General features: G+C 32.9%; 3 protein-coding genes across 3 annotated transcripts; all 3 read right to left on the minus strand.

Annotated features, from left to right (window-relative positions):
• Positions 1-1742: 1742 nt before the first annotated feature.
• Positions 1743-6345, minus strand: LOC123888422 (E3 ubiquitin-protein ligase HAKAI homolog). Its single transcript, XM_045937485.1, has 4 exons — positions 6084-6345; positions 5429-5734; positions 4849-4907; positions 1743-3139 (listed from the first exon to the last, which is right to left on the minus strand). Exons 2-4 carry the CDS (start codon positions 5681-5683, stop codon positions 2140-2142), a joined length of 1314 nt encoding a protein of 437 aa, XP_045793441.1. The 5' UTR covers positions 5684-5734; positions 6084-6345; the 3' UTR covers positions 1743-2139.
• Positions 6346-11731: 5386 nt separating this feature from the next.
• LOC123888423 (mitochondrial uncoupling protein 1-like) lies at positions 11732-16407 on the minus strand. Its single transcript, XM_045937486.1, has 10 exons — positions 16331-16407; positions 16132-16217; positions 14745-14960; positions 14571-14649; positions 14352-14485; positions 14148-14246; positions 13950-14054; positions 13721-13795; positions 13071-13157; positions 11732-12135 (listed from the first exon to the last, which is right to left on the minus strand). The coding sequence occupies exons 2-10, from the start codon at positions 16213-16215 to the stop codon at positions 12100-12102; spliced, it is 915 nt and encodes a 304-aa protein (XP_045793442.1). The 5' UTR covers positions 16216-16217; positions 16331-16407; the 3' UTR covers positions 11732-12099.
• Positions 16408-20081: 3674 nt separating this feature from the next.
• LOC123891980 lies at positions 20082-21452 on the minus strand. Its single transcript, XM_045941839.1, has 3 exons — positions 21105-21452; positions 20281-21030; positions 20082-20174 (listed from the first exon to the last, which is right to left on the minus strand). The coding sequence occupies exons 1-3, from the start codon at positions 21450-21452 to the stop codon at positions 20082-20084; spliced, it is 1191 nt and encodes a 396-aa protein (XP_045797795.1).
• Positions 21453-26471: the final 5019 nt, after the last annotated feature.

Consider the following 26471-nt stretch of genomic DNA (forward strand, 5'->3'; position numbering starts at 1 on the left):
TTTATAAGCAGCATGTCACCAAGTGTGATCCAGGTCCAAACTTTAGAGTCGGAGTAAAACAACTTTCAACGCATGTCGCTATATCTATATGCTATTTACACCCGTTGATTCTTATACTATCTCAACCATGATTTTTTCATGGAACTGTTTTATTTTCATTTCAATCTTCAATGAATATTCGGTCCTACGCTTTATATATGAAGTATTTGGTCCTTTGTGAATTAATATTTATATTCATCTAACATCAACAACATTTTGAGGAGAAAATTTGAGATAGCAATATTTGTAGAACTCTTCAAGAACAAACTTGCTATTCGCAGGAAGAATGAAGAATTAAGACAAGCTTTTCATGGTCACACAACAAATTAGGAATATGGTTGTCTGTATGTTTGGTTTAGATTCTAGAAGTAAAATTAATGCAAATAGAATTGAAAAACAATCATTATTACCGAACAAATTTTTTTGGCTCCGTGATTTTTTTTGTGAAGATCCAGTGACTAGAAATTTTACCCTTAAGGTGAATAAGTAAAGTGTCCGGAGTTCGAATCTCGGCTCTTGCATATATAATGCAATGTTCCTACCAACTAAGCTAAGCTCACGGGGACTGTCCCCCTGAATTTAATTCAGTTGTATGAATATCACATTATATATGCAGGAGCTGAAATTCGAACCTTATACACTCTGTTTATTCACCTTAAGAGTGAAATTTCTAGCCACTAAACTACTTAACAAAAATAAAAATTAACATGAACAATTCTTTTCAAATCAATTCTATCACAATCAAAAGTAAAGTCATAAACTTTTGTGATGTTGAACTTTTGACAGTTCCATGTTTGATTTATTTTGTTTGCCTATTTTGCCTTTGACATGTGCTTTTGATCTGTAGATCTTCTACTTTGTTTCTGCATTTTTGCCTTCAGAAAAGTAAGGTAAGCTTAAAAGATCAAAGCAGCTTAAAAGAGATTAATTATGAATCTTGAAAATAATCAACTCTTATTTGTTTTTATAATCAAATGTTGATGAGAGTTTGAATTGTGTATCCCATACTTTAAACTCTTTTAGATATTAACGCTCATTCTTTTCAACATCCTCTGTTTATTTTCATATACAAGTGATTTCCTAATCTAAAAATCAACAAAAATAACATTTGGATCGATAGTTTATATTGCCATTTTATCATAGAGAAGATCAAATCAGGCGACATTGTCACAAGCTTTGTCAATTCTAGCGATCAATTGGCAGATGTTTTTACAAAATCACTTCGAGATCCTAGAATCAACTACATATGTGGTAAGCTTGGTGCATTTGACTTATATGCTCAAACTTGAGGGGGAGTGATGATATTTAATATTATTGTAAATATATTCTAGAGTATTCTTAGCATAACATTTTTTTAAAAATATTCTTAGGGTAACATATTCCGTAGTAAATATTCCTTTTGTAATTAATGCTCTTAATATATATAATAAAATGTCCATAATGCTATATGACACACGGTCTTCGCCATACGCCTCTTGTATTCTCTTATTTCTCCTTTCAACAACTTCAAATATCAAGCTTTAGTCCTAAATAAGCTTTAGTTTGCATCACCCTAATAAAGTATTGGCAATTAAAAGTATTTCTTTAACTTGTTTTTCAAAAAACATACAAATAATATATCAACCATTTCTTGCAACAAATACGAAAGATACATGATTCAACATGCATTCTTATACTTGAATTAAAACCAAAAAACTTTTATCTTACATCAAAATAAATAACCAATTTGCATGATTTCAATCACTTTCTATAAAAATATTTTACACAAACCAATTGTAACTACACTGCCAGATATATCAAATAGTTGATGAAGGAAAATTGTCACTCATGATTCTTTCTAGCTCAAAGTTTGTCATACCCATTCATACCAAAAAACTGAGGTTGAAAACCATATCATTCCAACACATTCGATTCGATTCTCATTTCCAAATTCTAGCAACAAATGCAGGACAATAAACATTTCGATTACCTTTGGTAAAAATAAAGGAAAAACTCAATTCGATTAGAATGTACAAACACAAAAAGGCCAAAATATAATAGAAACTGCAGTTTAGTGATTTCAAAGATGAAAGAAACATGATATGAATCGTTGAAACCTTATTAGCCTTGACCATTAAAGCTGTCACGGTTATCATGCTGCCAGCCATAACCTTGACCATCATGTCCATGCTCACCAGAATAGTAGTTCTGTTTCATCATGTGTGCTGGTGGCGGTGGTGGTGGTGGGAGGGCCATGGGTTGTGGTGCCAGTATACCTTTGGCATCCCTTGGATCCACAACCATGCCACCACTTTGTGCTTGTTCAAAAGGAACACCTGCCACATTCCAGGGTTGGGGATAATTTCCTTGAAAATTTGGGCCATTTGGGACACCTTGAGGGAAACCCATTAATGAATTTGGGTCCCCACCTATATCAGAAGCTGAGTCCTGCCTGGGCATATTATCATAGGGTGCAGCAGCATAAAATGGTTGGGATCGGTCTTGTGGGTAAGGGGGATAACCAAATGGTGCGGGTGGGTTCAGCATTGGGTTTGAGTGCAGGGGGGCATTGGCGGGTTGTGCAGGGTGCAGTATTGGATACTCAGGAAATGAGTTATCTGGACCAACAGATTGCTGCCTGTCGGTAAACTGGGAAGGTTCTTGTGGGGGATGCTGCTGCATGTCAAAACTTTGTTGATGAATTCCATGTTGCATACCTCCAACAGAACCAGACATGGTATCTGAGGAGTGATGTTGCTGGCCGAAAAATGGCGGCTTTTGCTGCATTGTTGGCCTTGAAGGAGTTTGATCTCTTACTGGTTGCCGACGGGTTCTGTCTTCCAGATCATGGGGTTGAGAATTTGAACCTGGTGAAAAAACTTGCCTTTGAGGGCCTCGAACAGTGGAGTCTGAGGCTGTAGGTTGTCTAACACTTTGTGCCTCTGACTCATTTCCGTCTTCTTTATCTGGATTGGAGGGAACAAGATCAGCGTGGTATTCATGGATATGAGATTCAAATTCAGCTCTCTTGAAGAATGTCTTGAGACAATGAGGAGCTGCACATACTAGGATTCCTTCCATCACTTTGACTGTCTGAATCTTCTGGATTCGTTCATCACATCTGTGTTCCAAGGAAGATGAAAACCCTTTTTAATATATAAACAATATGCTACTCACAATAGAGAACTTCTACAAATGGAAGCTATCAATTGCAAAACATAATCTGCGAAGTCAATATCAAGGTTGAAATCATCCCCAAAACTCAAGTTCATTAGTAAAAACATGTGAAAGATTTTATATTTAACATGTTCTATCACAAGTTCACGACAGAGCCAATTGAACTTAAAGCATGGATAATGCAACAGCCTTACCCTACCTTGTGCGACCCTTAAGCTTTTCAATAGTGGCAACAGAAACTTATCAAAAACTGAACTCCATTAAGGTATAGCTCGTATAGTAACTGAAATTTCTTAAGCTAACCAATCATGCTTCTTACACTTGCACATACCACTTATAAATAACAGAATGTGCTCAGTTTCGTCTTCCATTACTACGTTACTTCTGTAAGGCTGAGTCAGCTAGGAAGTTATGTGACTTATGATAGGTCCACTTCTATATAAATCTATTGATACAAACAAACTATTCATGATATATTTTTTGCAGATTCTCAGTTTCATCTCTCTGGAATGCTCTCTTCACTACTCTCTCAATTTTACAAGAGTTTCCTAGATTTCTTTAAAACTTAGACCACTTGATAATGAAGACTTTGATATCATGTTATAAACCAACTATCTTAAAATGATGAGCTCTTTGGTTAAATAACCTGAATAATTTTATATTTAGAGAGACATAAAACATACCCTAAAACACAAGGAAAACAGTAAAAGTTATTGAATAAATGAGCCACTCATGTTTTATTGCATAGTGGGAAAAAATATTGCTACATCCCAAATGCAAAGGCACCATTTTATCTACTCAAGTGACATATTTTAATCTGTGTGAAGCTGGCCCCACAGACATGTAACAATTATTAAACTGTCCTCCACATGTCAAATTAGAATGACGAGTCAGCAAATAGTACTGGTACAATTTCACTTAAAGGAACGCGATTGAGAAAACAAAGACAGTGGTGAAACGGAGAACTCAAACAGCAAATGACAGCATGCAGATGAGACAATTATCACGCACAACCATGGCGACTGTTTTCTAATAACCTCACTGCCAAATTTGACCACTGGTTTTTCCTCTTTGTAGTAGCTCTCTATTTTTTTATTCTCTTCCCATTTCACATCATCTCTCTCTCACCCTCTCCATTTTTTGGGTGTTTCAGTGACACACACATTAAGTTTATCCACTCTTTCATTAATTAACAATTTGCAAAGGGAAAACTCTCCTATGCAGTTACTTTTACTATGCATGAGCTAACAGTCTCAATAAAATCTATAGAGGATTTGAATTTTCAGGATGGCCGATCTGGCTAGAAAGGAAAACAAAGAGAAACCAAAGGGAAAGGGTTTGACAGAAACATAAAACTGCTGCCATTGATTTTTAAAATTATGGGTAAAATTGGAAATAAATTTGGACAGCAATATGGGAAGTTACGCAAGACAATTGCATTTAAACATAGTTATAGATGATGTACCCATTGATAGACAAATCAAAAGTATATATAGTAATGGTATGCTTCAAATTAGTTAATGTGTGAAAGAAATTTGCAAAGAGACCAAGGGGAGTCAGTTAAGTTGAAACTAAGCAGACATTCCAAATTAAGTAATTAGGAAACATTAAGCTTGGTCTGTATGAAGAGCAGAAGATAAGAAATATACTTACAGGTAGCATAATGAATCACTTCTAGCACAATCGAGACAGAAAGCATGCTCACAAGGGCTCTGCAATACAACAAACCTATAGTAAGCCAACATCAAGGAAATTCGCAACTTCTAGCACATGTTCAGCGAGAAAAAACACTATCAAAATTTTAAACATAGCAGCCACATCACTAAACACAACACCTCTGGAGGCATGCATAACATCTAGAACTCTAAACTAAACCGCAAAAAAAACTACACAAGAAGAAAGTGTTTAGATACAAGTATAAAATAGATTTTGTGATTTTCAACCAATTTTTTGATAAAAATGCAAAGTCATTGATGAAATAACGAGTGTTATCTATAAATGCTAAAGATTAGAATCATAGGGCCAATCGAAAAGTCAACACCAAATCAAACGCATACAAAGCTAAAGCAAAGAATATGCCCAAAAAGAAAGAATAAAAAAACACTTTTGAAACTAAGCCTGAATGGAAAGGTTATATCAGAACAAAATGATTTATGTGTTATTGTGATTAAAATCATCCTAGCAAGCAGAAACCTAAATTCAAAACCAGGTTACAACGTAAGAGAGTACTTACCAGCCGTCCATAAATAGCAATCGGGAAATCACAGCGAACACAAAAATGAACTCGCTCACCAAGTTGACGTCGAGATCTCCGACCTACATTCCTAACAACAGATGAACCAGTAGCTGTACCAATGCCCTTTGCAACAGGAAGATCAGCAAGAACTAAATGGTCAGGGCACGCAACCGTAACAGTTTCGACAGGTGAATGCTTCACTCCTGCCGATCCATCAGATGAAGGATTCTTGCTAAGACGAATCTGAAGCATATTTCAATCAACTTCTTCTCTCAACTCTTAACCTCTTTCAATGCAGTACTTCTAATTGAGCACAAAAATATAACAAATTATTCACCCTCTTTGAAAAATTCAACAACCAAAAAAAACACTCTTAGATTAAAAAAACACAAAATAATTAAAACAGATAAGTGAAGCATACATATACCCAGAGACAAAAGTTAATTCAAACAAAACATAAAACATTAATAAAATCAAATAAAACAATATAAACAAGAATGACATTAATGGTCCGAATTCGATTTCGTTCCTGGGTTACCAGCATAATAAACCCTAAATTTTTAAAAAGTTTTTTTTTTCTCAATCTATAATAAGTTTGGTCGAAGATGAAAATTGAGGATAATAAGAAAAAAGATTAATTGAAGAAACTAACTTGAACTTCACGAAATTAACGATTCTAGAGAGTTTCAGTGTCGGATTTGAGTTGCAACGCAAGCGCGCTCTATGAACCCGTTGGCTTTCTGCAATTCAGAAACTAATACGAATTAAAAATCAGAGTTTTTTTTTTTTTTATGCAAAAAAAATATATAAAAAACAGACTTTTTTTTTTTTGATTAATTTATTAGGTGGCGTCTAAGGTGAGGGCTCTGTCAAGCTTTTTTATTAATTAATTAAAAAAAAAAGCAAAAGATCTCAACTATAGGTTAAAATCAGAGTTGATAAATAATCAAGTTTAAGATAAAATAAAGGCTTAATTAGTAAAATGGTCCCTTAAAGACATTTTAGGTTTCATAATGGTCCCTTAAAGAAAAAAAGATCTGTTTTGGTCCCTTAAAGACATCTCTGTTTGCTACATTAGTCCTTTCCGTTAACTTTTAACACCAAAAGTTATTTTTGACTTAATGAGAACCATTGGATATTTTTGACTAAATGAGAACCATTGGATTTTGTAGATCTATGTATCTAATGATAAATCATCAACACCTATTTTTTCTCCTTTTCTTCATCATCTTCACTCATTTGTTCTTCAACACACCTATCTAATGAAACCCAGAACAAGAACAAGAACAACGCAACCCAGAACAAGAACAACGCAGAACAAGAACAACGCAACCCAGAACAACAAATTCATTCAGAAATCGTTCTCAATCACCATGTTGCAGAGACTCTAATCTTCCACCTCCCTCCACCATATTGCAGAGATCGTTCTCATTTCTCAATCACCAACAAGTTCAACCCAGAACAACGTAACACAGAAAAACGCAAAGCTTCGTTCATGGCATGTGGGTTATTGAACAACAATAAGCGTCGTGCTCATCGCTCGAAACCCCTAAAAACGCAATACATCAATTCTTAAACTCATGAATAAGTTCATTGTGGGAAAAGGAAGAAAGACTGAAGCTTTGATTTATGGAGAAAATGAGGAAGAAATCTAGAAAACTTTGATTGATGAAGAAATGATGGTAAAAATTGATAGTATTCTGGATTTGGGTTTTGAAACAACAGAGATTATTGTTCTGGAATAGTGTTCTAGATTGGTAAAAAAAATGATGAAATTGAAAAACTCATGAATATTGTTCTGGATTTAGCTTTGATTATAGTTCTGGTTTTTTGTTTGGATTTGTATTATGAAGATGATGAAGAACATCAAGAACAAATGAATGAAGAAGATGAAGGAAAGGAAAACAAAATTAGGTGTTGATGGTTCATCATTGAATACAATAGACCTATAAGATTCAATGGTGTTTATTTAGACAAAAGTATCAAACGGTTAAAATTAAAAAATTAAAGAGGTTTATGGTGGAGCACTATAATGTTGATCCACCTTATAATTTTGGGGTTAAAAATTAACGGAAGGGACCAATGTGGTTAACGGAGATGTCTTTAAGGGACCAATCTGGACCTTTTTTTCTTTAAGGGACCATTATGAAACATAAAATGTCTTTAAGGGACCATTTTACTAATTAAGCCTAAAATAAAATATAATTTTGTGTTCCTTCAAAAAAAAAAAAATTTTGTGTTTTTTTTTTTGACAATAACAAAATGATATCCATTCATTCAAATTGATAGATTACATCAAAAACAACCGCATAATCAACCTCGCTAAAAACGTAAAGGATGAATCTGCGGACAAAACTCATAGCGTCCGAGTTAATAGCATACAACGGCAAAATGCCTACAACAAATAATATGATAAAGTTAAAGTCACCGAAGTATCCATGCATCCGGATCTGAGCGTTGAAGCCCAAATCATTGGTTGAATCTGTAATTGACTGAAGCCGATCTTTTCAATAGAAATCAAATTGACATCGCACAATACGGGACAACAAAAAAGTCGCACAAGACGACGAACAACACAACGCCGCACTCAGACGGCGACATCACAAAAAAGAAAACACAAAAGAAAAACTTGATCAATGTGAAGATCACTTATTTAAATAAAGAAGAAAAGGAAAAACAATTATGAGGGGTGATTTTGGGTCAAAAATTGACCTAAAACAACCCCTCCTTGATAGATCAAGAAGAAAAAAAACTAGGTTAAGGTGGGGGGCGGCGGCTATGAAGAAAAGGTGAAGAAAGGTTTATATATATATAATTTTGTGTTATTTTTTAATAAAATTGCAAACCTTTTGCTCGATTTGTGTGTATTATCCTTGAGCCCGGGTCATGTTAATGCCTCAATTTAACTTGCGACAACTTGAGATCTCAACTAGGTTGGCGTACAGCGTCGTACACCTGAATAGTATTGATGGAAAGCAAAAGATATGAGACGGGGAACATAAAAGTACTAAACCCTAACCAAAAGGTTTAAAAAGGAAAGAACAAAAAAAGTAGCAAACCCTCGATATATATTGTAATAACATGGTTGATAGAACCGAAATATTGTCTTGAGAGCTTAGCTCAGTTAGCAGGAACACTGCATTATTCGAATCTCGGTCATCCCACTTATTCACCTTAAAGGTTAAATTTCTAGCCACTAAACTACTTGACAAAAAAAAAAGAACCGAAATATTATTTTTGGAACCCTGTTTAGGAAAACTACCTATAGCCTTGACAGTAGAACGTGGGTAAGTGTCATATCTAAGTTCGTGAGACAAATGTGGGAATGGAAAAAATCGTCAAAGATCCCTCAATTATCCATATACTTCTTCCACTCTCATATACTTCCCTCAATTATTCATATACTTCTTCCAGTCTCATATATAAGTAAATATTCATTTTTCAAGTTATTTGAATAATTGAGGTATCTAGTCTATTATTTGAACCAAATACATCAATTATTCAATAAACTTAAAAAAATATTTTCTTATATATTTTCTTATATATGAGACAAAAAGGAGTATTGAGTTATGATAGGAAAGGGAGGATCATCTTTTTCTCACATTAACGACACAAAAATCATAAACTCTAGGATTGAATATTGACATTCCGACACTTTAGGCTATGTTTGGATTTATAGAATGAGATGAAACATAATGGAAAGGAATAATGTTCCATGGTTTGGATTTGAAAAATAATAATGGAATGGAATAGAACAAGATGGAATGGATTTCATCCCATACCCCGACTTATCTTTAATTTTGTTCCTCTCTTTTTAAAAATATCCAAACAATAGAATGGAAGATTTATTCCATTCCGATCCATTCCACTCCACTCTATTATGTTCCGCTCCATCCCATTATATTCCATCAATCCAAACAAAGCCAAAGTACCCCTATAGTTATAGTGAGTTGGGATCCTCTCCATTTTATTTCTCTATTTTTCCTCTATATTACTATAGTTTTGAAGAGTTATAATCCATTAAGCACAGACACCTCTATGATTAGGTGTGTTGCGGTGTCCGATGGCTCATACCGGTGTCGGAAAAAACTCAATTTTTCCTTTACTTTGACACTCCTTTGATCGGAATCCGACACTTGTAAGACACTCGTACGGCACGCGTCGGTCAAGTGTCCCAAAAAAAATTATATTTTCTTTGCTTATACTCTCCTTAGGTACATATAAGACATATCTACAAGAGTCAAAGATGTGTCGAAACAACAATATTAATCAATGAAGGATCGAAGACATTACATTTTGATTACAATATATTTAGTTTTTTTATTTATTAATCTTTACAATATATTTAGTTTTTTTTTATAGTAAATGTATTAATCAAAGCTCTATAGTAGTAAATACTTGGCTTTGTGCCTATAATATGGTTATAAAACAAACTATCGACTATCTTTCATTTGATAGTATCAACTACAGCACAAATGAATGGATCGGTGCAAATGAACGGACCTGTGTGAATGTACGGATCTTTTACTAGTTTGATCCAAGGTGAAATCCAACGTTGCACCATAGTTGTGGTCTCACATGATTAGAAATATAGATTATCCATAAGTGATTTTGTCATAAAACTCTAGCTTTTTAGTTGGAGAAAAACTTGATGTTTATTTGCAATGGTAGTGCGAGATTAATAGAAATGGGTAGGGAATTTGGTTGTAATTTGTTTTGGTAAGAATAACTTAGTACGCATTTGTTGTCATGTTATTAAGCACAAAATGAGTGTTTCATACATAATCAGCTTAATGTATTTCATAATAAATCAAAGTGGCACCAAAATGTTCAAATCGACTTTACAAAAAAAAGTTCCATTACAATTCTTACAAAAAAAAAAAAAACTTAATCTGTTGATGTATAATGTATAATTCAAGTGCTAAAATAAGTTTGTTACTAGTTGTTAGGTAGTTAGTTTTCTATGCAATATGGTTAGCTTTCTTAACTAACCAATGTACCAATACATTGTATAAATGCTTCTCATCTAAGAACTTTTTGTGCCTTATGCTTCAAGCATATACCAGATCAACAAAGAAAGAAGCTTGAGGACAGGTGTGAAGCTTATGATATTGGTAGAATGTCATCCTATAGGTGCTTATAGACTATTTGATCATGTAAGTGTATATGGTACTCACGGTAGATATGCCAGAATCACAGTGATCCACCAATATTTTCCAAAAGCTGTGTAGCTTCTACAGAATCACGGCGAGTCACCATGATTCTGATATATCCACGGTGATACCAAACATAGACTAAAGGTAGTTGAAAATGAATGCTTGAATTGGAGAGAAAAAATGCAGCAACTTGACACATCTTCCCACTTTGATAGTTCAAGATGAAGATACAAAGTTCAAAAGTCATAATTGAAGGTGAGACTAGTGAAACACCAAGAGCATGGAATCAAAGATTCAATTCTTTCCTTGCTAAAGCTGGTTTTCACAAGTGTAGAATGGAACATAGTGTCTATGCTAAATACAGGAAGTAGTCTAGCAGAACCTGATCAATCCAAGTCAGTAATGAAACAAGAATTTGTGATGACAGATTTGGGAAAGTTGACATACTTTCTAGGCATAGAGTTTGTTGAAACAGAGAAAGGTCTTGTATTGCATCAACAAAAGTATGTGAAAGATGTGCCGAGAAGACTCAAAATGGAAGATTGCAATCAAGCAACAACTCCAACTGAATTTAAAAAAGCTAGACAGATGTGGTGATGAGAAAGATGCAGATGCCACAATGTTCAAGCAAATAGTTGGATGCTCGAGATACTTATGCCATACAAGACCAGACATTTGTTTTGGTGCAGGCTTGATCAACAGGTTTATGGATGCACAAAAAATGTCTCATCTAGTAGCTGCTAAGAGACTGCTGAGATATCTGCAAGGCACTGCACATTATGGAATTTTGTTTTCCAGACAAAGGAAAAAACGAAGAAGGTAAAGATGTTGATTGGGTACTCGGTTGCAGACTGATGTGGGGACAAAATTCATCGAAGAAACACTTCTGGTTACGTGTTTCAATTCCTACAAGCTCCAATCTCACGGAGTTCTAAGAAGCAATAAGTCAATACTTGTCTAGTGGCTAGACTCTCATTTGATTGTGGAGAAATAGAAAATCTCAAATTTGAACACCTACCTGTACATATCAATATCCTTACAGCTACTAACTCAATTGTACAAGAAATACGACATGTTTCAAACATAATTTTCAGAAAATGATATTTGGAGCAAAATAAAAGTACGAGAGTGTATTAGAAAAAAGTAAGGCGCGCAAAAAGCAACACAAGCCAGGCTGGCTCGTAATAATAATAAAATTGTAAGAATTACAAAGAAATAAAACAGTGCCTTTAAACTTTTTCTTTCTAAAACACCTTTAAAATTAAAACTAGCTAAGCTTTAAAATTAAAACTAGCTTATATGAATAGGTCGCGTAGGTGGTGTCTAACATGGACCACATTCTATTATTTTCATTTATTAATACCTAAGTTTACTCCGCCAAAAAAGTAAATGTTCACACATTCCAATAGGTAAAAGGAAGATAAGTGTTCATATTTTCTTGATGATTTCTATCTGCACCCCCAGTTGTCACTCACCATTCTCAAAAAATTCTTCAGCAATACTTGGCTGAGCTCAAGCTGATTCCAATTTCTTGACGAACTTTTTAGTCTGTCAAAAAAAAAGAGAGAAAGAAAACAGCAAAAATTAGCAGGTTAACTGTGAGAATGTATGTAACAAATGTCATCATGCTTGTGTAGATTCATAACAACAGTTTGACTTAACATGTTTGGTTTTGATTAAAATTTGATATAACATATAGTTTCTTTTCAACTCGTTATGTGAGTTTTGAATTCTATGTTTTGGATTATAGACATAACTTAACCCTACATAACTGACTTGTAAAGTAAGGATTATCTAAACTTTATAAATACTATTTAGGCCTTTTCTTTAAAATTTTGTCACCCTTAAGAGTGACACATTTTATTTTTATCTGAATTGACCCTTGTTTCAGTATCTCCAATAAGTTGAATGAGAGAAAACATAAAAATATAACTTAGTTAAACGCACATATTTTTCTAAAATAGAGCTTTAAAAGGCCGAGTTTTTAAATTTGACGGTATATTTCTAACTAACACATAACCACTGGGGTCTTATGCAAGTGGTTGGTGCGCAGTGTGTCAAGTGTTGTAAATGCAATGCAGGTACTTGTTCGATTTGTAATCATAAAAAAATTGCATTCAACATTTTTTATGATAATTTTTTGTTTCCGAATAAAATATAGAACAAGGTGAGTGTCAGGTTTGATAAATATGAAGTCACATTGCCCTATTAAAGGATAAGAGGTGGGTTTGGAGAAGGGTTTCATTTTTGAAATTTGAACTAAGCAGAGAATAGTTTGCTAACATGCTTCTCAACCCATTATCAGTATCTAAGTCATCTTAATTCTTGATACTAAACACAAAAACTTCTGCAAATTTTGGATTTTTTGACTTCTACAAGAAACAAGTATATGCAATAAAAATAAACTATAACTCCGTGAGACAGGGCTCACAAAAAGTAAACGAGGATGACTTGAAAGATATCACAAAGTACTAAACTCATACCTGTTCTAGTGTTAAAAACATGATCACATTCCAAGATCCTAGCCGTCCGAAATTCGGTATGAACCCCTTATAGAAGGCTAAAGGTCCCTGCAAAACCAATTGAACCAGATAAATGATACCATTGACAAAATACACATAAAATAGATACAAGCATGTGGACACGGAAACAAATCATGCGTCCCAGTTTAAATATTTCTCCAATTAAAACATAAAAACGTAACATCTCAGCCAAAATATCTAACAACTAAAATAGAAAATGTTACTGTTTACGAGAAAGAACAAAATTCAATAGTGATGTGTTGTATTTCCACTAGAGCGACAAGGAAGGGAACAGTCTCAAGGAAGACGTTGTACTATTATCTAACAGACGTGTAAAGAAAAAATGAATATTATGCAACATAGAAATGAAATTGATCAATTTTGTTTTGGCATATAAGAAAGTTCGAGAAATGAAAATGTATAAAGATGTCAACGAAACTGAAATGTCACAAGGAAGTTTGTTCAGCTTGCAATGCTTGCAGATAATACACCAAGCACCCACCAATTACAATTAGACATGATCAAACTCTCGAAGCATTTTTTCACATAACACATATGGTTAATGCTTAAAACTAAGCAAACTAGGGACAACAGTAGAGAAAAAAACGTACATCATTTTTCAATGTTTTGACAAAACAATCAATGGTGCTTGTGTAACTAGAATCTCCCATCATTCTTGACTTAACCTGCATATACACAAGAAGGAAGATGGAACAATTGAATTAGGGGAATGATAAGAAAACTAAATAGTTAAAAAGCTCAATAAGCAACTGAATGAAGATAGAAACGAAAAAAACTGTCATACACATCTACCACCCTAATGGAGTAACGATAAATTACCACGTCAACTGGGGAGCCAATGCAGACTGCAAAGAAACCCGCCCCAAGACCAGAAAGAAGATGTGTGACAACATTATCAGTGAATCCTGGAATTTTCAAAATGGTCTGCAGTAAAAAAAATTATGTTATTAAAATAATGAAAGAGGAAAAACAAAATTTTACTCCAAAATGCAGTTTAGTATTATTTTTTTACATTACCTCTTTCACTTGATCATAGCTGGCTAGTTCAGCAGCATTAATGATAGCATTTCTTGCGATATTGGGGCCAATGCCAGTCCAAAGAGCTCCAATTCCTTCCTGTTTGTTTGATAGAAAATTAAACAAAACTAATTATGAGTTTTGAACCTAAAAAAAGATTAAATGTACCTTTATCGTAAATCATACAAGGTTAAAGGAAAATACCTGTCTCATAATTGTCGAATAAGCATTCAATGATCCAGTGTAGCGCCTGGGCACTCCAGGAGGCAATTTTCCTTCTGCTTGAAGTCTAACTTTGACAAGATCGGTAGGATTTGCCACTGCAATTGCTACAGCACCTGCCGAAAAGACAAATTCAAGGGTTCAATATCATAACTTTGCATTACATATCGAGAGTTTTAGAAGAAATATAATAGGAATTACCAGTTGTTAAGGCAGCAAGAATTTTTTTCAACAACGGAACATCTCCAACATGGTCTTTCCCAACATACAAATCCTTAACCTGTTAAAAATCGCAAGTAATTCACAATATAAGATTACATATGCAAAATAGTATATATACAAACTCAAATAAACGAACAATCTTTGAGAACTCACTGGCTCGTATAACCCGATTCTTAAACCTCCATACAAACATTGACGATGTAACCCTGGTACAATTCCCTTCCAGAGCGCTGAAAGACCTTCTTCCCTGGCAATGGTTCCAACTGTTCCCAGCATACCCTTATATTTAGGTAAGGTCACCGCATCGCCAACAGCTTGCTTTTGAAGTTGAAGCCTAACTTTGGCAGTGTCCAGAAGAATAGTACATATCTATATAAAAGATAAATTTGAGGACTTAGTTCTTGTAAAAGCACTATGACACGAAATCTAACAAGTGAATGGAACATGCAAAACAGCATAGTTAGTATATGACAAGCTGAACCAATCTCCATAAATAACGATAATTTGTGAATTAATCATTAGCTGTTTCATATTGGAAAATTCATGGAAAACTATTCAATCATTATGCATTTTTTCAATGCTGCTTCAATCAGTGAATTTTTTTAGCCAACGAGATAATTAAGACTCTCAACAAAACAATCAATTTATCCCAAATATCCAATTCCATGATCTGCAATTACAAATCATCGACCATCAAATAATCTTAATCCATGTTAAGTCTTGAAAAATGAACAACCAAGAGTGTAAAGTAAATGCCTTTAATTATACCAGAGGATTGAAGGAAACAGATTTCCTGCTGTAACAACAGGAGGTTGTAACCAATCTCAGCCGTCCGGTCTGAAATCAACGGCTAAGATTGATTTAATTCAACAGTTTTCAATCTTACCCGTCTGATATGATATTAACGGTCCAAATAAAAAACTACGTGTAACTGCGTTGATTGTTTACTGCAGCCACAGGCAATCCACATCTGAGGATTGAACATAAGAATTCCTCATGTAACTATTCAATAAATAAGCACATGTCTAGAACAATGTCGAGTTTGATAAAATCACGGCAACAACGTAATTTTATTCAAGATCCAAAGTTTATATTTTGCCAAAAATCACTGTAGAACAGTGTGATTCTACCAAACTTGCCGTCAATTCAAACATGCACTAAAACTCGGCATCCGGGTAGGCATAAATTGACCAAACCTACATGGAAATTCTACCAACCAACATTCAACATAATTCTAACCAACCAAACGGACAATAATAAGGAAAAACTCATAACAACAAAAAAAAAATTAAATCTTTAATAAAAAAAATGCATCAAATAAAACCCATTACAGTTAACACATTGCAATTAAGTATAATCAATTAGGATCATTATCAAATAATAAAAAACAATAGGGTATAATTCAAAAACCCAAATGGGTCTTACTCTTACACATAAAGATCATAACAAAAAGTGATTACCTAGAAAACAAAATCAAAATATAATGAATACTCAGATGATAATTTATGAAGAAAAAGGGTATATATAGCGACATGCATACCTCAGCGAAACATGCAGAAAAAGCACTACTGGCGAAAGTGCCAGCAAAAGAGATATCGGATTTAGTGTTACCACCTCCAACCATAGCTTCAAAAAGAAAAAACGAGAGAAAATGAAACACAAGAGAATTAATAAAAGAACAAATTCAGAAGAAGAAAAATTAAGTAGTTAGAGTGGTTTGAGAGGAAGAAGGAAAAAACCTGTTTTTGTGTCACTGATGCGTTGCCAATGTAAAATTTTCGCAATGTTGTGTGCATTAAATAAAGGCTAAATTCTGTAAATGGTCCATATTTTTTATATTTATTTTAGTCACAATAAAAATATGGGAAGTTTGTTATGTGAGGTTACTTATTACTTATTTACTTTAACAATGTAATTTCCAACCACTAAATTACTTGACAAAAAAAAATATCGAAAATTTTATGGTACTTTTGAAAATTTTTTAGATTATTAAATTAATAGGTAAATAAATATTTCATTTTTAAAGAAATCCTTTTTCTATCATAAAAAAATAGGTAAAATGCATCTAATAGAGAAAATTTGTTAGAGCTATATTTAGTATTATTTTAATATTATTTAATTCTTTTTTTTGGTACATGAAGAGGATATTACTTAATTCTTTTATTAAATTCTTTTTGGGAAAAAATAACTTATATGACTGACGATGAATTGTTCAAATAGTAAGGATTTAGACGTCTTAAGCAAATGGTCAGAGATTCGATATTTGATTCTTAATTATCTATAGAGAAAATTCAATTAGAAGGAAATAATTGACCTTATGTATTCAACATATTCTCCGACGTTGATTAGTCACCACACTAAACTACGATATAAACTTTGTACTTGTAACTTCTTAACCTTATAAATTGTTTTATTCATCGACAATATAGAGATTTTTAATATTAATTTGTAATATTTATATTTTACTTCCTCCGGCCTTAATTATAAGTAAATTTCTATTTTTCAGATTCATTGAATAACTAATATATCATATATTAATTATAGACCAAATAATAATAATCATATTTTATTGATACTATTGTCTATAGGGGCTGGACCAATAGAAAATTAAGGACATGCCTAGCTAAACTCATGATGTAAATAGTCCTCTTCTTTGGTTGTTTTTTTTTTGTCGTTCTTGATCCTGTGGGCTGGATCCTTGCGATCGCCTTGTACCTTTGGTTTTTGAATTAATCAAAGTTTTCTTTTTGATTCAAAAAAAATAATAATAATAATAATCATATTTTCCGCACATCACTCCACTTTTTTTTTTGTCTTTTTGCAAATATCACTCCACTTTCTTGATATGACATGAAATTAATAATTTTTTATTGGATGACCGTGTAAAACTATTTTATACGGTCGGTGCATCTCTATTAAATTTATTAATATATTAAAATTAAAATAATAAAATACTCACTGTTTTTTTCTAAAATAATTAAAACATTATTTACTTTCGAATATTAGCAAAGAAAACTAAAATGAAAAATGACACAAGTTAATCTTTTTATAATTTCCTTTAGTTGTCTAATTAGATGGTGAGATGTACCAAAAAAAAAAATGGTGAGATGGATAAGGAATAAGGATACACTTGTATTTGAGTCAGACCATTCTATTTCCAAATTACCATATTTATTTAGGTATGCACATCCATTAACAATATAGGGATTTTTTAATGAAGGGGATAGAGACTATAGAGTAAGGTCATGGATGTTGACCCATTAAATTAAATTCTTAAATTAAATAGATTAGATGATGATCACTGCAAGCACACACACAGGGTTGACGCGATGGATTTATGTAAGTTGATAAACTTTGAAACGATAGAATTTTATTTTTATTTTTTGTAGAAGAAACAATTTAATTTTACGTGAGAGATCATAATAACATAAAATAGTATAAGTAAAAAAAAATGTAATACATACTAAAATTGAATTATTTTTTAATTACACTGGTTAGTCATCCTAATCCCTATTTGGAAGTTTGTATTAAGAAAGAGGGAAAGTGAATGAAAGCAAATTGTTTAGTAGTTAATGAATTAAGAGGGAGAATGAATGAATGAAAAGCTCATTGTAGTAACATTGTAACTATGGACTATGGTGATCTAACACTAGCTAACTCGGTGACTTGTTATACAAGTTAGGACTGGTGTATGCATATTTTTTCCACTTAATTTTGTCTGCAATAGTTTTGAAGCCTGGTCAATTGGCAATAATGAAAGAATTCTTGTGTGGTTGGATTCTTTGATCAAGTATGTATGGTCTTAAATTTTTTCAATTAGGGACTTATACTGATGTTACTGTGGATTTATCAAAAATAGACTTTCCTACATGATTGATTCGTCATGAAATTGGAATGAATTGGTTGAGACCATTTGTGAAAGCAGACGTTGATGTCAATGAAACTTTTAGAATGCTGAGACCAATTCATTGTAATAATACACGAAAATGAAAGTTAATACACGAAAATACCCTAATACCCTTCCAACCTTCTTCATCTCACAAATTCATTGTTTGGTATTCATGGCATGCAATTGTTTTACTAAGTTTCCATAACGAGTAAGAGCCCGATTTAACAAGAGTGACGCTTGTCTTGAACTCTATCTCGGATTTTTCTCAAACCGTACACAACGTCTCTTAGGGTGTATTCTTTGGCCCGTGTCTTAGTGGCCCTGCACAACTATCCCGTTTCATGAACAATCTAGGAGTTCGCCTCAAAACCCCATAGGAACCGGCCTCAATTCCACATTCATATAGGTGAGTCTATCTGGAGTACTTTTGAAGTTTGGTACTCCACTCATATCAGAGTATAGATCTCATTAATTAATCCACAATAAACAAATCATACTTCATACCTCTATCTTGCTGATATCAACAGTTTGTTCCACAGTAGCTTCAATGTTCGTGATTTTAAGCTTTTGAAGTAGATGTACAACTGCTCGAACTCCAACCCCTGCATATAGAATGTGATGTTGCTAAAAACTGAGCTAACTTCCTTTTAATCTAATGAGAATAGGTATTGTTAACTGATGCAGTATTGTCGGTGGGTGATTTTAGGTCACCATCAGCATCAGAAATTGCCGGTGTATGGAATTGTCGTTCTTGTTGAGTGGGTGATTTTAGGTCACCATCAGCGAAGGCTTTGGCAACCGGGGGGAAAAGGATCCATTAGTATAATTTGAGAGCGAACATGAGAATATTCTTCATTAAGCCCTTTCATAAACCTAATAGTGTAGTCTTGATCTCTAAAGGTTTGAAGAGATTGAACAGCACCGCAAGAACATTGAATTGCACATTTACAAGAAGGTAAAGGATGAAAACTCTCCAATTCATCACACAAGGATTTCAATTCAGTATAATAGCTAGAAACATCTAAACTTCCCTGGGCCATGCGACAAATCTCTTCATGAATATTGGCGATACGAAACATATCGCCTTGATCAAAACGAGATGTTACTTGGCAATCTATTCGTGAATATCGGCGATACATCAAACACTGCTTCAATATTTGACTCTTTTGCCACAAGTCTAGCAATAGTCACTAAAGGCAATGTTAAGAAGCTCAATAGGACATCAACGAATTCCTTCACTGCCTCGGCATAAAGAACTTTGTTACTTTCCTTATCTACCATAACTCTCAACTTAATTTTGTCAACTAGTTCAATAGATTGAGTTGCATTGTTAGCCATAGTTTTTTAATTGAAGCAATATATTACTCTCTTGTGAAATTGTACTAATAATAAAATATTTGCTTTGTAATATATGCTTTCTAGAATTTATGACTTTGGAAAGGAAAATATATTTAAGAACCACAATAGAGAGAAAGTGCAACATTGGTGGCATGTTGCTGCACATTCTGACAGATTCACACAAGTCCACAATCAGAAATAGATTTGCACAAAAATAGTCCTTAACACATCTAAAGCAGGGACAGCTCCAGTTAGACAATCAGTCATTTCTCCACCTTAATAGTTCTTATAAATTGCTTCAGACCATATTGCAAAGCAGATGTTGAGATCAATGACGCTTTTAGTATGCTGAGACCCTACAACAAGCATGGAATCATTAAATTAGTGTAATGTAATCCAATGAAAATAAATTAGTAAGATTAAGATAAAGTACAACTCTTAGTCTTTATGAACATGATTTACCTCTTTCACACCAATTTTGATGACTCTTTCCTCCAAATCAGACAGTGGGACTTTTGCTCTTCTTAAATATGACATTGTAGATATGGACGACATTGGAGTCACACACAAGTCGTCCGTCACCATGTAAATTAAGGGTCCTTTCGCAAATGTTGATTTTTCGGTAGAGGACTTAAGATCAACAAATTTATATGGTACATAATCTGGAAAAATGTGCTCCATTTTGGGATTATACTTGCAATCCAACATTTCTTTTGTAAGATCAGTAGAATATGCAATATCATTAATGTAAGTAACAAAAAAATAATTGGGTAAGGATGATGAACCAATTGGTAATATTTGGTCGTTAAGCTCGAATTGAGGGAAACATTGAGGCTTGGATAGTTTGTCTTTGATTCTCGTTGAGAATAAATATCTTTCAGAACTCAACTCGGTCATGCTTTTGTATAAATTATCAATGCATCTAAGAGAAGTGAATCCTTGAAGCATATGCAACACTCCTCCCAAGGGAAAGGTTAGAAAACTAAAAACAAAGTCAACAAAATCATCTTCTGCTTCAACAAACAAAATTTGTTCATTTGATTTTCTTAAGGTAACTTTCACAGACATTTTCCTACCCTCATCTGATGGTAGCTCTCCAATCAGAAAATCCAAATTGCTCCTTATGTTAAAATTGTCAATTGATTGGATCTTCAAAACAAAATCAGATAAAGGAGCCTTTGAGAGTAATGACAACTTCAGAAGATCAACTACCTATGAAATAATTAATAAGAATTAATCAAAATAAAAATCTAAAGATTACAGAATATATAACTGAGAAAACATACCTCTTTTTTATTGATATCAACGGTTTTTTCCTCAATAGCATCTAAGGTATCTACTTCAAGCTTTTGGAGTAGTAGTAAACTTGCCCCAAAAACATTAGGCATCACATAAAGATCATCAGAAATGATAAATGTAGCATTTTCCTTAACAAAACCATTTTCTAGATTTAAATATTCGGGGGATAATAATTTTCTGTCGAATGCTTTGCGACAAGAGCAATTTTTATTCCTAAAAATACTCAAAAGACATTCTTTAGTTTCCCTACTTTTAGATTTGGAACATTCACATAAGAAGTACTGCACCGGTGTGTCGTCTATATTCAGTTTAAGTTGCTGGCAATAACCTTCCATGGAGTTTCTTGGCTTGAGTAGCATTTCTTTGCAGTTTTGATGACATAAATATTTTTCATCAAGATCTGCCACACTTTGATAGTGAGCTAATGCTACCAAATCTAACTCCTTCGATATTCGACTCTTCAGCCACGAGTCTTGCAATAGTACCTAAAGGCAATGTTAAGAAACTGAAGAGAGCATCAACAAAATCATTCCCTGCCTCAGCATACAGAAATCTGTTCTTTTGTTTGTCCACCATAACTCTCAAACTAACTTTCTCAACTTGTTCAACTCTGTTCCTTTGTTTGTCCACCATAGTGGCAATCACAGAACACCAATAGTACTAAGCAATTTTGAAAAACAACTTAGCGGAAAGTGGAAATCTTTCTTATAAAAAAGTTTGGCCTGTTATATGCTTCTTAAAAATGCCTTGGTAAATGCACAGTTACGCCTTTAATAATTTGTTACTTCCTGCGATGATTATGGGGTGCCAACATTGGGATGTCATAGTTATCATGTGATACCTGTGCACGCTAATATTTTATAAAAAAAAAATTTGTTACTTCCTCCGGACACATTTATAAGCAAAAAACACTTTTTAGATTCATTTAAAAAATAATGTATTCAATCTATATTATTGACCTGATACATTACTTTTTCAATGAATCTAAAAAATGTTTTTTTTTCTTTTTATAATTGTGTTCGGAAGGAGTACCTTCGAAACCGATCGAGATTACTAATCTCATCACAAGATAGAGCACCATTAAATTTAGTCTTGGTTATTTCCCAAAAGGGGTTGAATTCACAGCAACAATGGAAAATAAAAGAGAGTTAATGTGTTCAAGTTTCAATATATTTCGGAAAAATGGCTATTGTTATGCTTCTTAAAAATGCCTTGGTTATTGCACACTTGCGCCTTTAATTATTTGTCACCTTGGAAACCGAAATTACTAATCTCATCATATAGTGAAACATTTAAGGGTCAGGCTAACCAGTGCCCCCGGGGCACTGGTTAAGGAAACCAAAATTAGAAAGTTTTGAAAAGAAAATAATACTTTTTAAACTTTCGAGAAGTTGACTGCACAAATTTCAATACCAAATTACTATTTTTGCATCCTTAACTAATGCCCCGGGGGCACTGTTTAGCATTTTCCAACATTTAATTAACTCTTGGTTATTCACCCATAAACGGTTGAATTGACAGCAACAAAGGAAAATAAAAGAAAGTGGGGCTCTAAAAATAAGTTAGAAGCTAGCTATCAGATAGCTGATAAGCTAGCTTATAGTTGAAAAGCTAGCTTATAGCTGATAGTTGATAGTTGGTAGCTTATAGCTGAAAAGTTAGTAGAATGAAATTAAAGTGTTTAACAAATTTAGCCGTTGTAAGAATAAAATGACATAAAAATACATTGTTAGTGGATAGTTTTTTTTAGTTAAGTGTTAGTGGGTAGTTATTATAATTTTTTTTAAAATAAAAATAAATGAAACTAATAAGGATAAATATGGAATAAAATGTAAAAAGCTATAAGTTATAAACTCATACGCTACTTGAAATAACATCTCAAAAAATGCTATAAGCTACTTAGTCCAATAAAAGAGAAAACACTACACTTAACATTTTTATCAAACAAGCTTATACACTAGTCCAATAAACTATAAGTTAGTTTATTGTACTTACCAAACACGGCCATCTTCAAGTTTCTATATTTCGTAAAGGAAAATACTTTTACTTAATCACATAACATTAGCCAGCCGAGGGTATGATTGGAATAACGTTGCTCCATTACCCCTTTCCCGTTTTGATCATAAACCAAAAACAAATCTAAATTATTTCAAAATCTTAAAAATAATCTAAATTAAGTACCCAAGAGCATTTAGACGAGATGACGCGGATCTCTTCTAGCTTAACCAAAGTCCTGAGTTCGATTCATGACTTGGGCACTATGAATTTTACCTCTCTAAGTTATTATCCCTTAGTGAGACTTTATGGATTCGTTTGATCTGCAAAATATAAATACCAGACAGAACAGTATATGACAGTATAAGATAGAACACAAACATTTAAGGTATTGAACAAACTTTGTGTTGTATGATGTTTGGTAGACAAAAGGTTATTTTGGTATTTTAGACAACTTGTGCGGAGGACAAAAAGTTTTCCCATGGTTCTGTGGGGACAAGAATTTCAGTTTTTGTCCTGTCCCTTGACCTCAGTTTGTCCAGTTCCAGAAACAGTTTAAAATCAAACACGGTACAACAGAAATTATCCTGTGCAGTCCCTTATTTTTTGTGCAGTCCCTTATTTTTTTAGCATATAAAACGCGCTTTCATAATTAATGCACTATGAATCTAAAAAGGTAAAATTTACTTCTAAAGTGTCACGGCGAGAGTACTACTATATCGTCCTACAAGTAAGATCACCTTGATGAAATACATAATTGGACATAAATAATTGATACATTAAAATGGTGATCTACCAGTCGCTAACTCGGCGACTTGTTATACGAGTTACTGGTGTATGCATATTTTCCAGTTAATTTTGTTTGCAATAGTTTTGAAGCCTATATAGTCAATTGGCAATAGACAATAGAGTATTCCTAGTACTCCCTCCGTCCCAGGATATAAGCAAAAAGTAGTCAACGAAAATTTATGTATTTCGCGTAAAATTTGGACCAAATACATTAACTTTTGTTGACCCATTTTTTCTTATATTTTGGGATGGATGGAGTATTTTAGTAAGAAATATTTACACAAGAAAGAAATATCCACAAAATTAAGGAATTTGACCGATCAATAATTGGCTAACCATACATGTGAGTGAGAGCTATTATAATTTGTAAGTGTTAAATATTATTACATAAGATTCTTCTTTTTCTTGCATAAAAAATTCTTACTAAATACGCATTTTCCATCAAAGAATTCTTGTGTGGTCGGATTCATTCATCAGGTATGGTCTTAAAATTCTTAATGCAGATTTATCAAAACTAATTAGACTTTCCGACTGTTATCCCATATTTTAATCGAGCTCAAATATGCATTTATCTTTGGTTTAAAAGATGTTGACTCTATTCCAAAGTTCTTTGATTTTGACTTTCATAAAGTGGGACATAAATGTCTTCAAGAACAAGAGAGATTATATTTAATCATGTCATTTATGAAAGCAAAGAGTAATGTCTTTAAGAATAAGAGAGTTCTAATGAAAAGTATTTTAAAGTATGGATTCATTGTCCTATTTTGAAGTCGAAGAGGCAAAAGATAAAGAAATGACTTAGTTTATTTTGTTACAAGAAAATACTGTCTTTCGATCATTTTTATTTCGATTGCAGTTATTAAGTCGAAATATTAATGATTGTGGACTTAGAAAATCTTTTCATTTTAGAATGCAGTTCGATTTCGACTGTTGCAGCGGTTCAAGTAACTTTCATTTCAAACGAAGGAGAATGTGTGGCAGAAGATTTAGCTTAGAAAGGAAACGTTGTCTAGTCATACAAATTAAAGTAAAATAATTTCAAAGTAAATGGTTCCCCCGACGACTTCCTAGCAGAGCAACTCCTTATTAAATGTTGAATAAACAATCTCTAAGATCCAAACAAAGCTCAAACGAAGGAGAACGTGTGGCAGAAGATTTACTTATGAGCTTATAGCTTATCAATTTTTCTATAAATTTTACCCTGTCATCTGAAAAAATTAAATATTAATTAAACATCATTTTTTATGTCATTTTATGCTTATAAGTTAGATCAACCGCTAATTTTACTAAACACTACATATTCAATCAACTAGCTATTCTCTATAAGCTAAAAATTAGCTTATAATTCGCTATAAACTCATCCGCTATGAGCTAGCTTATCAATTATCCGATAATATTTTTTACCAAATAGATCCTAAAGCCGATCATTCTTTTTTAGTCCTTAAGTTTTTTCTAAAGAATAAATATAGTTTCTTTGTTTGTAAAGAGTATAGTCTTTAAAAGGTGAACACTCCGATACACAATTATCTGGATATGTACTGATATACAGCTATACGACTTAAGTGGATGATTCTGATCGGTCTACAATAAATTATTTCTACTTTTGCTTCCTTAACATGTGTTTTTGGTGCACATGTTAACATTTTCTGTTCAACAAGTTAAATACATAAATTTCAATAAATTATTTCTATTTTTGTTTTTAACACGTGCCTTTGGTGCACAGGAAAGACACATGTTAACATTTTCATATAATTTTTTTTTAATAAATACTATTTGTAAACCAATCAGAATCATCCACCTCAACAAATATACCGATACATATCCACATAATATGTGTACAAAAGAATTCACCCTTTAAAAAAAACGTTTTACTACATTATAGCGATAAATAATAGGTGGAGTAGTTAATTATTACTATTGGTTAGCTTTGGAGCAACCTTAAGTTGAGATCCTATCCATTTTATATCATTTCTATTTCTTCTATTATCAAAGTTTTTAAATGTTTTTGGGTTTATAAAAATTATTTAGACCCACTTAATATCATATTTTTACATTTATATTCCCAAAATTATATAATAATGGAAAAAATAGAAAGAATGAAAAATGGAGTGATCCTAGTACTAGTAATTCCATTATCGCTTTCAATTCTACGGTACATATTAATGTATTATTATTGGGTCATGCTAAACAGTGCCCCTGGGGCACTAGTTAAACATACTAAAAAAGGAAACAAATGATAAAGTTAATGATGAGAGAGAATAACTTTTCACTTCATTAAAATATTGAATGCACAATTTACGAGATAAAACTTTTATATTTGTATCCTTAACTAGTGCCCCGGAGCACTGTTTAGCATTTTCCATTATTATTTGTCTAAAAGTTTTGGAAAATGTTAACATGTGCACCAAAGGCACATGTTAAGGAATCAAAAGTAGAAATAATATATTGAAATATGTGCATTTAACTTCTTAAGCATTAAATTTTTTTCTAACAATAAATGCAATTTTCTATATTTAGAACCTTAACATGTGTCTTTTATGCACATGTTAACATGACCCAAAAGTTTTTTA

The sequence above is a fragment of the Trifolium pratense genome, linkage group LG6 (genome assembly GCF_020283565.1).
Source record: "Trifolium pratense cultivar HEN17-A07 linkage group LG6, ARS_RC_1.1, whole genome shotgun sequence".
NCBI lineage: Eukaryota > Viridiplantae > Streptophyta > Magnoliopsida > Fabales > Fabaceae > Trifolium > Trifolium pratense.

What these genes read in the sequence shown, in the direction of transcription:
- LOC123888422 (XM_045937485.1), bottom strand. Translation starts at nt 5,683, where the DNA reads ATGCTTCAGATTCGTCTTAGCAAGAATCCTTCATCTGATGGATCGGCA. An exon ending in TTGCTATTTATGGACGGCTG is followed by an intron (nt 4,908 to 5,428) that starts GTAAGTACTCTC and finishes GTTGTATTGCAG; the next exon opens with AGCCCTTGTGAGCATGCTTT. An exon ending in AGTGATTCATTATGCTACCT is followed by an intron (nt 3,140 to 4,848) that starts GTAAGTATATTT and finishes CTTGGAACACAG; the next exon opens with ATGTGATGAACGAATCCAGA.
- LOC123891980 (XM_045941839.1), bottom strand. Translation starts at nt 21,452, where the DNA reads ATGGAAGGTTATTGCCAGCAACTTAAACTGAATATAGACGACACACCG. An exon ending in TTGATATCAATAAAAAAGAG is followed by an intron (nt 21,031 to 21,104) that starts GTATGTTTTCTC and finishes ATTATTTCATAG; the next exon opens with GTAGTTGATCTTCTGAAGTT. An exon ending in TCAAAATTGGTGTGAAAGAG is followed by an intron (nt 20,175 to 20,280) that starts GTAAATCATGTT and finishes TGCTTGTTGTAG; the next exon opens with GGTCTCAGCATACTAAAAGC.
- LOC123888423 (XM_045937486.1), bottom strand. Translation starts at nt 16,215, where the DNA reads ATGGTTGGAGGTGGTAACACTAAATCCGATATCTCTTTTGCTGGCACT. An exon ending in GAATCGGGTTATACGAGCCA is followed by an intron (nt 14,650 to 14,744) that starts GTGAGTTCTCAA and finishes GATTTTTAACAG; the next exon opens with GTTAAGGATTTGTATGTTGG. An exon ending in TCAAAACATTGAAAAATGAT is followed by an intron (nt 13,158 to 13,720) that starts GTACGTTTTTTT and finishes TTGGTTTTGCAG; the next exon opens with GGACCTTTAGCCTTCTATAA.